Source organism: Thermobia domestica, chromosome 7 (genome assembly GCF_964235325.1).
Source record: "Thermobia domestica chromosome 7, izTheDome1.hap1.1, whole genome shotgun sequence".
NCBI classification, from domain to species: domain Eukaryota; kingdom Metazoa; phylum Arthropoda; class Insecta; order Zygentoma; family Lepismatidae; genus Thermobia; species Thermobia domestica.
In genome coordinates this window covers 274,221,050-274,234,714 of record NC_137460.1, presented here as the reverse complement: position 1 = coordinate 274,234,714, position 13,665 = coordinate 274,221,050, and the positions used below count along the sequence as shown (strand labels likewise).

General features: G+C 37.0%; 1 protein-coding gene across 1 annotated transcript; it reads right to left on the bottom strand.

Annotated features, from left to right (window-relative positions):
* Positions 1-982: 982 nt before the first annotated feature.
* LOC145689730 (uncharacterized) lies at positions 983-13,653 on the bottom strand. Its single transcript, XM_081763931.1, has 6 exons — positions 13,623-13,653; positions 11,072-11,188; positions 8,915-9,160; positions 8,258-8,458; positions 6,496-6,707; positions 983-3,152 (listed from the first exon to the last, which is right to left on the bottom strand). The coding sequence occupies exons 1-6, from the start codon at positions 13,651-13,653 to the stop codon at positions 3,108-3,110; spliced, it is 852 nt and encodes a 283-aa protein (XP_081620057.1). The 3' UTR covers positions 983-3,107.
* Positions 13,654-13,665: the final 12 nt, after the last annotated feature.

Sequence of the window (13,665 nt, the reverse complement as noted above, 5' to 3'; positions counted from 1 at the left end):
AGTTCTTTTTTAATTTTCAGGTAAAGTCTGTTAACTCGCAAAAAGAAATAAGGAGGATATGTAGGTAGAAAACCTGCGAGCCTGTAGCTTTACAATAGAGAACGCACTCTAAATAAACTACATGTAATGTGCGTTTTTTTTTTGACAAAATCAGCTCATAGCATTTTCGACAATGTATTTTCTAAACAATTTTCCAGTAAAGGTTAACCTTAGGAGGGCATAAAAGCTATGTCTATAAATACAGTATTTTCTTGTCAAAATTCCATGCAAACAGCGTAAGACTTATTATCCAGTTAATATCATCGTAAAACTTAATATCTAGTCACTCCTCGACCCAGGTAACACAAATTGGAACAGAAGACGTTTTTTAAAGGGTATCACATGACGTCATTTTTTGGTGATAATGTGATCATATATCACGTGATCTGCGACGTCTTCTGTAAGGTGCAGTAGACGTCTACAGAGGACGATTTTTGCACCGTCATTTCTTTCACCTCGATTTCGTCGTCCGTAGACGTCTACAGATGACCTATATGGTACCATCATGGTACGTTATCTTTTTAACCTCAATCACGTCATCCTGGTACCTACTTGTGGTACCCTTTTGGTTATCCTGGTACCTATTGCTTCGTACGTTTTAAGTCGTCTGGTGACCTTGGAGGTACCTTGAAACGTGCTCTCTCAAATATATGGGTGGATTTGGAACGGATTCGACTAATGGGTTATGAGTCAAAATGGGTAGGTAGGGTCCATTTATTTTCGTGCTTCATTGCATGGATTTTGGGTCAGAATTGAACTTTCCATGGCTCGTAAACCCATGCAATGAAGTATTAGCATAAACTATTCCCAGCCAACTAATTTGACCCACAACAAATGGATCGACTCTGTCCGAAACTACTCATTTATTTGAGAGTACTAACGAAGGAACTTCTAAGGTTGATGAAAGTTACGTCAACCGCAATCCCAATCAATGTTAGATGAAAGGAGGTTTCAGGTCTTCTGGTACAAAAATAGGAATTGTGAGTTGATTGAGATAACTATGGGTTCTGTTGGTGAATACCTTTGTACAAAATGAAATAACTTAATGTTTTTATGCACTGATTTAATTTTGGAACACATACTACAATATTGCAAGTGGTTTTACTGTATCAAACTCATACACATGTGTTTGTTAAAGTTACAGAGATACCCTAACGTTCAGGAAACAAACAAAAGAAAAAACAATATACGTGCATACAAATATTAATTTGCAAGTGCTTTTGCGAAACACATAAGGGCAGCTTCAAACTTACATATTCTTTATACATGATGTTTGCTTTTAGGGAGTGGAGGGAATCATGAAAACAAAGCTCTCTCGATTTTTGACCTCACACACTGATCACCAAAAGATATTACACTCTTTATATAAAGAAAACGTCAAATACTATGTGGTTGCTCAACCATAATGTTCACTTAATAATAATAATAATAACATAAAGAATGAGGAGCACATAGAAGAGTAATGTTGGTCAAAGCTGTCCACTGCAAGCTCTTTTAACTTATAAATAGAACAGGTTTCCTTGCTTACGGCAGAATCCACGCTGGTTAAAAACACTTTAAAAAGCTAAAGTCCACAATGCTTTTCGATTTTCTCCTGAAATCGTCCTCAGGTGGTGGAAATGTAGGCGATTAATGAATAAAATATATATTAAAAAAAAAACACTAGCATCTGCTTCTAGTCCAGACCAATGGCATGGCTGCTAGCATTGGTCTGGACTAAGAGAGTAGACCAATGCTAATGCCAGAAGGGCAGCTGCTCGTTTTTTTCTTTACTATTTTTCTAAAAGTGTTTTTAATCAGCGTGGATCCTGCCGTAAGTATAAATTATGTTATCCACGCAGCGTGTTCAATACTTAGGTTTCCTTACCTTTATAATTTTAGCTTAGAAAGAAAACTGATATAGAATTTAGAAGGAAAAGTAACAAGTAAGTACAAAAATTAATATTAATTTTACCAATTTCAGAGGGAAACCTTTTTCACCCGTTTCTAAACACCACTCAATGGGTAACCTTATGGCTGAATATCACTAGGCTTTCGCTCCATTTTCGGGTTACGTCTATTATTTAAATATCAGGGCAGCAAAACAGTAAGTAATTTTGGCTCGTTTTGTGCTTCAATAATGAGTACAATTAGTTTTAAACAAAATGCTATTAATGACTTAATACATGATTGTAGACACTTTTTGGATAAAGCAATGTCCTGAAAGTGTCCGCACACAAACCTGAATCTACCAGTAGCATTTGTTTTTTTTTAAAAATGTACTGATTATTGAAATAAGAAATGCACATTAATGCATGAAAATTAATTTCCAGTTTACCTAGAGTGCAATTTAAAAAACTGAGGCAAAACTTTACCTTCTCCTTGACAGATTTACCTTGACAGATACCTTCTCCAGCAGGCAGCTTTCAAGTCCAATATGGAGATACTCTCCATTTTCAAGAATCTTCTTGTGTATTTTTTCCCTTGGGGTTCTTAATAAAGTTCTAGCATCTGTTGGTAAAGACGCGTGCAATGTATGAAGTCCTCTCAACAATGAACTTAAGGCCTCGTGACTAATTCTGTATTTCAGAGACCAGGTGCACAAGAAGGATTTCAATTCCTCGTCAGAATTTATGGGCGTGCAGACAGTATTTGGAATTTGGCCTGAAGTCTCTTCTGTACTCCTTTCTGGGTCAGCTTCCTGGCATTCATCCCAAAATATTTCATCCTCTGAAGATGAACTATTTATCGCGTTGGGACAATCTTCACCAGGCTGCTTAGAAGAGGAATTGCCAGAGCCAAGAATTTCACTGAATGCCTCATTCAATTGACCGGCAATTCTTCTTCTTAGCTGCCTATATGAAACTACTCTAAACATGTTACAATGTAAATGTAACCAATATATAAAAAAGTAAAAAAGTGAAAGCACATTAAATGTAAATGTAACTAATGTACAAACAAGTATAAATGTGAAAGCACTTTCCAACAAAAAGCAGTTCATGAACAAAAACTTCACTGACTACTTCTCTGAACCATTTGTTTCGAGAAACGTTGTGGGGCATGCTTCAGCCACGTCTTAATTGTGTCCTCTAAAGTTCGTTCGGTAGAGTTTGGGTCATGCTTTCGTGCTGCTCCTAAAAAGAAAAGATATAATGGTAAGTAGAAAAAGAGAGAAAATCATTATTTGCATATCATTTAAATATATGCTTCAAATATTTTTTTAAATGTGTAAGAAATATTTAGATAAATTATGTTAATGTAACTCAACTTGATAGAGGGAAAGGCGGAAGCGAAACCAGCAAAAGGAAGATCAGGATAGAATATTTTGACGCGCTTACAAAGAAAAAAACATACCAAATTATAAAACATCTCTGCCAAGTAAGAGAAAAGTTGTAAAATTTTCCATGTTGTCCACAAAACTATGGTTGTGGTGAGAAAGAGAAGACATGAATTTTATCCAAGCACCTAAAGGTCATAATGAACTGGTGAATGTGTCGAGCTGGATCCTTATAATTGAGTGTTGCACTTCAATGGGGAACCTGAATATAGTATCCACTCTCATAATGAATGAATTCCATTATGGCTGTGTAAAGGTCTCATTGTGTAAACAAACTCTCGAACACGTTTCGCGTTTTCACTCAGCGATTGCATATAGCCAGATCTGTAGGATAAATTTTGACAGAATAAGAAAAACCACATCCACCAAATACTTTTGATCCCTACTCAAACGAGCACCTTGGTTGTGAGAGAATTATATTTTCCGAAATGACCTGACTGGATCGAGTTAGGTGCCACACCACCTACATAGCGCTAATAGGGGTCGTTCAAGAGAGATTAATCTTCTATTATTGCTCTCCGGTCGTTACTGTCCTCCGTGATTTTCTTTCTTCTTGACAATATTTTGACAAGTCTGCTGTTAATGTTAAGATCAAATAAGGACCTCCGGATCAAAACGCGCTAATGCACCAGATAAATTTTTTTCAGGAGAGGCAAATAAAATCTACTGGGGCAAATCCGTAAGCCGTAATGCACACAGGCAAACCGCATTTCGATTTGCAGATTCTCAGATACAGATGCACAGCCTATCTGAAGCTACCTTGGTCTTGTAAACCGCAAGCAATGTATCGAATGCACTGACTATTACGTCTTACAAAATGCTTCATGCTACTGCAACAGTGGTTTGACTTGGTACCTAAATCTTTGTTGTAATATTGTTGTATTTGTAAATTTCATTTGAATTTTGGAGAGGAACGATATTACAAGCGAAGGTCCTACAACTCGAAACCGATAGGGAGGCACGATGGCTCAGTGGTAGAACGCTCATCTCTGGTTCTACAGGTCCCGGGTTCGATTCCCAGCCCCACCATGTGAATTCGTGGTGGACGATACCGTGCTCGTGGGTTTTCTCGGGGTACTCCCGTTTCATCCCACTTTCTCATTCCACCATTTCATTCATCCTTCACCTTTATCATCCTTCATCGTCTCCCTTAGCCCTATCGTTGCAGATTCTCCACATAATGCGATTTTTCTTCCCATTTTGTTCAATTTCATTTTCTTTATAATATATTTCGTAACTTGTTAAAACAAGAAGTGCGAAAGAAAAATGACAGCAAATGCAACACTACGTACTCATATATTTGAAAGGAACTACTCATGTTGTATTTGATTATTTTAAAGAAAAAAATATTGTCTCTTTTCATATGTGGAGAATGAAAATAGATTGTTCTTTAAACTTTTAGAAAATAATAATAATTGAAAAATAAAGGGGTTACTGATGGAAACAAGAAAAAACTGTCTAATGTTAACTTTCGTTCCGGGAATCTGAATCGTCTCATCTCTAGAGGCTAACGTAACAACAAAAGCAAGTATATTCATTTAGCAACAGGGCAGGGATGATCTATTTTCAAGAATTATACATCACTATAAAACTAACACTGAAATCACCCCCCCAAAAAAAAAGAATTCTGTAAGAAAAAAGTCTAAAATCTTTCTAATTTTTTCTGTCATTACTAAAAAATAAACTATAGAAGAAAATTAGAAATGCAGAAGTCAAGCAACTTCATGCATTATGCCAGGAATGCCCTGCTATGCTTTCTTAAAAGTGGAAATATTGAACTGCTGACATCAGTAGCAATAGTTGTTCACCTCTTTGAAACATTTTTCATTACATAAGAAATACCTGCTAAATGAATTCTAAACAAACTATCAAATTCCCTGACTTTTCTAGGAATTTTTAGTACCAGGCTGGATTTGCTATTTCAAGTGAGTGCGAACAACGCTGTAGTAGTAGCGGTTTACACACAAAGTCTGCCTTTTCTTCCAACTACTCCCTTTGCATCATGGAGATTGAATATTTTTACATTTGCCGTTGCGCAACATACATGATACCACGAAGAAAAAAGTGACAAGTAGCTAGCACAACGCAGTTCTTGTTGTTTTTCCACACTGAAGCGTTCTCAAGTTGACAAGGGAATCAGCGCAAGTTGCGATCGCTATTGCAACAAAGGTTTGGTTTGCTTGTAAGAGGCTTACATGTACATGACAAAAATGCGCAGCGAATGTGCCATCGACAATTACACTGTAAACTACGAGATTGCAATATTCCGATCACAGTGGTCCATACTAAACATGATATGGTTATGTCAGTAACTGTATGCACCGTAAACTGTTCCTTTAGCTAATGTGGTATTACAGTGTATGTTATGCTGGACACTCGCCGCATTCTACCGAAGGTCACCTGACGAAGTGTCCAAGGCGACATCTAGGGAAACCAGACAGACATGAACGCAGAACAGGAAACCCAGTATAATAAAGACACTCGTATATGTTGCATGAACATCAACAGTCCATAGTCCCCCCCCCAAAAAAAGTGCGTTTCTTCGGTTAAATTTCACAATAAAACCAAAAAAAAATCCACCTACAAAAATGTACTTAAAATGATAACCTTCAAGTGATTTGAGCCTTCTCGTACAATTTTCTTGAAAAAAAAAAAAAAAAAAAAAAAAGCAGTCGAGAAATAATACAAGCTGTGCAAAATTGAAACAAACACGGGATTTAGATCGGAAAAATTCCCGAATTCTTGTCTTTCATATCAGCTGTTGAGTCTTCGAAGCCGCGCGCTCGCAGTGGTATGGATTTAGGTTGAAAATCTTGCTGAACCTGTAGGAATGTAACTTGTGTGGGAAATTTACTCGCTATTTAACTGGTCTCCTACCATTCGACAACAGACTTTCTCCAATATTTCATGCCATAATTTATTTTACTAGCAGGAAAAATGAAGAAGACATTTCACTATAAACAATGACGAAGTGTGGAAACAAAATCATTTAACAGCTATATACTGCATCACTTTCTCTTAACTACCCATGACTTTTCTTTTTACCTACTATCCTTAATTCCGCTGCTTTTGAATTCTTTAACTTTCACCTATGAAGACGTATGAAACACAGGTACGTAGAAGTGAGAATACAAGCTTACCACGTGTGAGAAATGTTGGTCGTCTTTCAGGAACTCTTCTAACTTTTCCACATCTCCTTGTGTTTTCAAAGGGAAATCCACTGGTAGGTTGCAAATTGGTATACGCTGGATGTCTGAAGAAAGCTTGCTGTTCACTTTCTCCAGTAAGCTGTAAATGTGGACATTCTGCTGTCTAATTTCTATGAGGTAAGACAGGAGCTTCTTTTGTAGATCTGAAATGGAAAATCAGGCGGGAAAGACTTCAGTGTCAGATAGAACAAATCTCTGTAATACAAATCAAATTGCTATACAGAATTGCTTACCAACTATTGGGCTTTAACAGAACAATACATCCTAGACCAGTATAGATGGCACTCGCTAATGTAAATGGTTAACTGAAGTGATCAAGTACAATGCAAAAGTTGACTTGAGATAAAGATGTTGAAGATGTACTTTCGTACGAAAAAGAAAGTATGATAAGTGAAAACATACAATGTACACATCGGAAATTTAATAACGGTGGAATACAAACTGAATATTAGTTTCTAAAAGTTGGCGAAATCTTTAGGAAAACAAACATGTGTTGTAGTAAAAGAAAATTAAAACCAATAGATTAAATTGGAATTCGATTTAATGTTTTTAAGCATCTTCGTCACAGGTCGGGATGGGGTAGGGGAGAACATGGGAAGGTTGTCGGCCAGGGCCTAGTTTTGGGGGTACCATCCCGCTATTTAACTGGTGCGACTGAGAGAAAACACTGGAAAATCCTGAGTCACGATGACTGGCCGGTGGGCGCAAACCCTCGATCTTCCGAATGCGAAGCCAGTGTTCTACCAACTGAGCTATGGCCCCTGCATTAAAACCATACAGTAGGATGTGTTAATTACGGCAAGTTAGTACAAATTTAATATTTGAAATTGGCAAAGTTATCATATCTCATGAATATCCTTTTCTTTAGGTCATAAACATGGTATTTTATTTTAGATCAATAACAATACTCAACATTAAATATTTCTACAGGTATTATAACAGTGGTGCTTATGTCAATTTTCCACACTTCAAATAATTAAGTCATTAGTTTCATAATTTTGAAAACTGATTTAGTAAAAATTTGCTCAAAGTTTAAAAAAAATGTTTTCACTAGAATGTAGAAGGATTTTTTTCAAGAAAAGTACAAGGAAGTGGAGGCTTATGTGCGATGAGTGAAGTATATAAGTGGATAATGAAATTGGAAAAGAAAAGTATAGCGACAAAATATGAAGACAGAAGAATTATTGTTTAGTTACAATATTTACATGCAAAGAAACACATACAGTTAGACATCTATGCACAATTTCCATGAGACAGCAGAAAATTAAACAATAGTTACGCGAAAACAATCAATATGTTAAAAAAATATTCGAAGTTTTTTTTTTTTTTTTACAGAAGCAAGCATAGGTACAGGAAAACAATAAGTAGCACCAATGTGTCATATCTCATTTGGTCATTTGGTAAAGTGTAAGCTTACCATTCGGAAGGTCCTAGGATAGATCCCAGAGGACGCCCATCCTGATTGAGGTTTTTCCAGACATTCCCTCAGTCACACTAGGCAAATGCCGGAATGGTACCTTCCAAAATTGGCCCTGGTCGACAAACTTCCCACATCCTCTTTCCCAGCCTGTCATAGATGCTTAAAAACGTTAAATCAAATTCAAGTTCAGTGCAAAGAGGAACAATGCATGGAAGTTCTAACGTCATTGGGCATAATTAAATATCAGTTGTGAACCTTAGATCATCATCTTACCTAAGCCAGCGTTATCTTCCTCTGGCCTGCTGTAAGTTCGTGAAGACAACGAACTGAAAGGCGATGAGTTTACTTCTGCTACAAGAATAGACACGTCACCAGTGGGGGATCTACTCGACTCACTGCTCACTCTGTCTCCAGACGCAATCCTCTCCTCTCCCCTCACGACGAAAACAGATGATGAGTGTTCAGCTGTAGGAGCTGTAAAGAAAGAAAGCAAACTTACTTACGAGGTTGACAATAACAGGACAACTCATAGGAACAATAGATAATATTTTAAAAAAATGAGTAATAGTCTCCCCTTCAGTCCTAAACGAGCTGTGGGGCATCTAAAGTTTAACGTTGGTTCAGATTCTTGTGTGCCCCGCAAGAAGTTGAACCCAGGACCCCACTATTGGAAGGTATGTTAATAATGAATGAATATTTCCGATAATTATTATGTGGTTTCATGGTAAAGAAGCAAAGTTAACGGATTTTGTACTTGAGTTGTCTTTTATATTTAGCTTGAACATATATAAACTTTCAGAAAGTCATCTTTCAATTTTATGCTTCACTAACACTGTTCAAAATCTGTCATAATTTCTTGCTTTCTAAAACCTCTTAACAATACGGCCAAAAAGTATATCCAGCTTAGAATAATTTTAAAATATCTCTTACCCGCCTTATCAGCCAAGTTCTCAAATATCGGCGTTCCCTGAATGGCAAAAAGTTTCCTTTTTGTAGCTTTCTTCTCTGGCACACTAGTGCCAGCTGAGAGTAAGGGAGGTATACTGCTTGGTTCAAAAAGGTTCACGGGTTTTAATTTCCTCTGAGGTCGTTTGTTGTTTCCATCTGACTCTGTGATGTCACTGCCACTACAATCTTCCAATCTCTTTGCATATGACCTTGCCTTCTCTATATCATCTGAAAACAGAAAGGGAAAAATATTAATGATTGCCCCTGGAAAAGAGTGAAACAGTGAGCAAAATGTCAAGTATATGGTAAATGAATTCTCTTGGGTGTTTTAAAAGCAGGTACATATGCATAAACATGAAGCCGAATCTCTTATGTATTTTAAGCTCGACAGTTAGTTCTTGTATCAAATGCAATGCACTTTAAATAATATCGTTACTGCCTTTCCGGATGGCTAGAACTCTCAATATCCTGCAAAATCAAGGGATAATGTGACCGCATTTGAACATGGTTGTACTTCGTGTTTACGATTGTAAACTTTACTAGTAGGCGCAAACATTGATTTACATCGTTCGCAAAGTTGTATGAGAGGAGGAGCTAATCTGGCCAGTGTTGCTAGATACACCCACTCACTATTTATCAGAGTTGGCAAAAACCATGGTTTTTATTGAAAAAAACAAAAAAACTAGGCTTTTTGGTTTAAACCTTTTTTTTTGGTTTAAATAATTTACTCTACGTATTTATATTAAATATGGACAGAAATTAGTTTATTTCGCCTTGGCGTTATTATGCAACAACAAGGTTATGCTGGAAGGGGTCACATAAGCTTAAAGCGGAATCCAAACCGCGTCTCGGCTTACATCCAAGAGAAATTGTCCAATTGTACACGAAACAGGGACTAATTGGTCATAAATGCGATTGCCGACTCACTCACGAAGGACTTTTTATAAAGATACGTTGTATTGATCTTTACATAGGCCTAGTTGTTAATGTAATTGTCAAGAGTCATATCAGAAGGACAAAAAGATAAACAGTTACACAAGTAAAAAATTTGTACATAATTATATACAAATCGGGAAACTCCCGCGATAAATTTATAATGCTCATGTGGAATTTAAAATTCGCGTAGATTGTACTACAATTTTTTTTAGTCAGAGACGGCATCTATCCAGTATACGTCTGACGTTCCGTTTGGAACTGAAAAGTACAAACAAGTCGTTGAATCGCTTAAATAGTACCGAGATTGTCAGGAATAATAATAGTAACAAAAAATTCACAAACTATCTTTTTCAGAGAGTATATGTTGTTGACGTTTCTACAACTGCCTATATCCATGTACCTGTGACAAAAAAGAAAAAACTCATGACGTAATCTAGAAAGTAAAACCTCAGACCACTCGAAACGTCTGAGTGAGAAATATAAAATGCCTCTCAAATTCCAAAAGTGATTTGGAAATTACTTGCTCTTGTTATGGTCACATATTCATGTGCTGTTGCGGAATAACCCTATTTTGAAACTTATATTTTGACGCTGAATGGTGTTATTTTGTTAATTTCAATAAGAGTTTACTTTGAGCACAACAGATCCTATTACTGTCTTCAGAGGAAGGTTTCTAGAACACTGGCCCGCCTACCTGTACAAGGGGTACTAACCGAACTTAACTAACTTAACCTACCTAACATATTCAACCTCCTGTATTAGTGCCATATCGTCGGACTACTTTGAAAACTGAAAAAATGCACCAAAATATACTGCATTCGGCTATATTCTGTTGGATTACATCAATTTACATTAGAAGACGTTACTTTACATTAAGGGCATATAAACTACAGTCCAAAAAAACAAATCAACCTGTACTAGGTGGCCACTAAAAGCACGAATTCTATCTAACCGAGTCAGAGCAGAAGCGCAGCAGGAGAGCCCGAGCGTAACAAGGGGGTGCGTCCGAAGGAAGCAGGCGTGTCAGCGAAGGTGGGTATACGCGTAAGCGAGGGCAGTGACAACATGTGGGTTTTGACGGTCAGAAAGATTTAAATAGCACTTGTCATCGTTCCATACTAACAACACTTCACTTGTTAACATACAATACAGCTTCTGTACATTCTGCAGAAATACATTCCCGTTCAGTTAGGAGTCACTTACCTTCAAAACTGAGGCTTGTAAACTTTTCCAATTTCAGGAAAAAAAAATCGTGTACAACAATTTCCTGGGGTTTCTTTTCCTTAAATAAATACTCCCCTAAATAGCCCTCCACATTCTCTTATTTCTTCCCCAACGCCATGCCTTTCGTGCTACTATATCATAAGAAATGCACCTCTCCGCGAAATAGTCCTTCCGCCTCCAAATACAGTGCCGCTTACATCAAACACAACCAAAAAAACGGCAACTTTATTCAGTTTTACTATTTTACTTATGTTATTCACTCATTCCTCTTCACAAACTTAAATAAATTCTCCAATTGACCCGGTAAATTTCCTAAAATTGGTCCGGCGATACAGCACTTAACCCCAACCTCTAATCAAATTTAAATTAACATTATTTTGGACTTTATTTATTTATTTTTTATTTTTTTTTTTTACGAAAACCTTGTTTAAGCCAGTGTTCTTGTAACAGGGGGCCAGCGTTCTAGAACTTTCCTTCTTTTGGGTCAGGTTAAGCTGGTTAGTTCTCTTTAATGATGATGAAAGGAATGGTATTTAGTAATATTTTTACCCTTGTACTTAAGAAAAATAGATTCAAATATTCCTATATGTGAGCCTATGAGTGTTCTGCTTAAAGCAAACTTCTGCCATATTCTTCCCTTGTACTAATGTTTAGTGGTGTATGTGAGCAAGGTACTAATAATGTTTTCTGCTTTATCTCTACCCGCATATGTTATTTTTTCTGTGTTTACAGGTGATACAAGCGAGGAAAACAAGCGGAGGAAACTGATTCTGTCTATGTTCATCAGAGATTATGCATATGGAAGAATCTGTTTTCCGCAACAGTTTTCTTCGGTTTCATCATCTGTACATGCAGAAGTAGCATTTGTTGGTAGGGATGATCAAGCACGAGTGGCGAGACTGTCATCTTAAGAATGACCGGTAACATGACTAAAAAAAAACTTCGGATATAGTATACGACAGTGCCTCGTTACTTCCCGAGGACGCACGAAGTGCAGTCTTTTACAGATTATTCACTGAACATCTAGGAACTTAAAAATGGGGTAAAAAAGCGAGTGTCGTTCACTTTTGTGCTGGTACGAATATAAAGAACAACGTATGTATTTCACTTTTGGGATCGTACAACTTGTTTATTTTGATGCTCGGTGAACTCTCTTCAACTGTTTTAGAGTTGTATGCAGTAGTAGCAGGTCTACCGTGATTGATTACCGATTTTTGAAGGGTTGTTTTCAAGGGTTGTTTCGTGAAGGTTTGGGCTCATTCCGTAGAGGTTTTTCTAAGCTCGCGGTTTTTTTTTTTTTTTTTTTTTTTTTTTACTTTCGTTTATTGGTAATTTGCAGTTTCGGGATTTCTTGCGGGCCGTATAACGTCCTGCAGTTCTACACAGAGGTTCGGCCTACATGGGGGTGCCATTTTTTTTTTTTTTTGTTTTGGTTCTGCGTATATTGACGGAGCTTGTGCTTTGTGTTCTGCAGGTGGCAGTACGGTAGGAAGAAGATCAAAATGGTGATATTTGTACGTGTAAGTAAGTAAAGTGCGTGGATCGTGAAGTAAATGTGCGATCTTAATCTTTTTTTAGATTTGTGCTTTAAAATCTTGTATTGCAGATCTTGTATTGGAGATAATAAGTGATTTTTTCTGTTGATTGATAGTTTAATGTATTAAAATTTCAGCACGTTGGCGGTAAGCACTTCTATGTTGCTCAGTAGGTCATTGTAGGCATTAACATTTCCACACCTTTATATTTCGTGATTAACAATAATATAGCCCTTGTACTTCGGGCTATATGTGCGCTTTTTCGCTTGGTACTCCCTCCCTAATTTTTATTGCATTCTTAAAATGGCCCTTGTACTTACAGATGTTCTTCTAAGAATGTGTTTTTTTTATATGGTATGCGAAGAATAATAATGTGCCCTTGTACATTTTGTATGAGTATATGTGGGGCATTTGAAACACATATCGCATGTCACGTGCACGTGGATGCTTCTTACTGTTGCACTATGTATAAAAATGATTTTATTACATGTAGAAGTAGTAATAGAACACGGAAGAGACCCAGATCATGTTGTATTCACACTTCATATTGGACTGTGAATACAATATGATCTGGGTCTCTTGCGTGTTCTATTACCACTTCTTCATGTAATAAAATCATTTTCATACGTAGTGCAACAGTATGAAGTATGCACGTGCACTGGACATAATGAGGTCCTCTTGTATACTATTAAAATATACTAACCTGTTTCATATTTGATTTTCCTTATTTCGAACAATTTCAAGAATTTTCTTTCACTACGAGAAAAGACATGGTGCAACTAGATATAAGGTAATCTTCCACCTTGCCGCCTACGAAAACTGCGAAGCCAGCGCATGCGCGGTTATCATGCACACAGCGCACGACACAGACGTACATGGTACTTTCTGTTTCGAACATTAGAGGTTACGTGATCCACACTGCAACGACGTTCATGATTCGTATTGAAAAATGTCGTCATTCATATTGACTATTATGGAACGTTCCAGATTCGTACCTCCATCGGCAATAAAAGTCGTCATCACCATGCCATTAGTGGT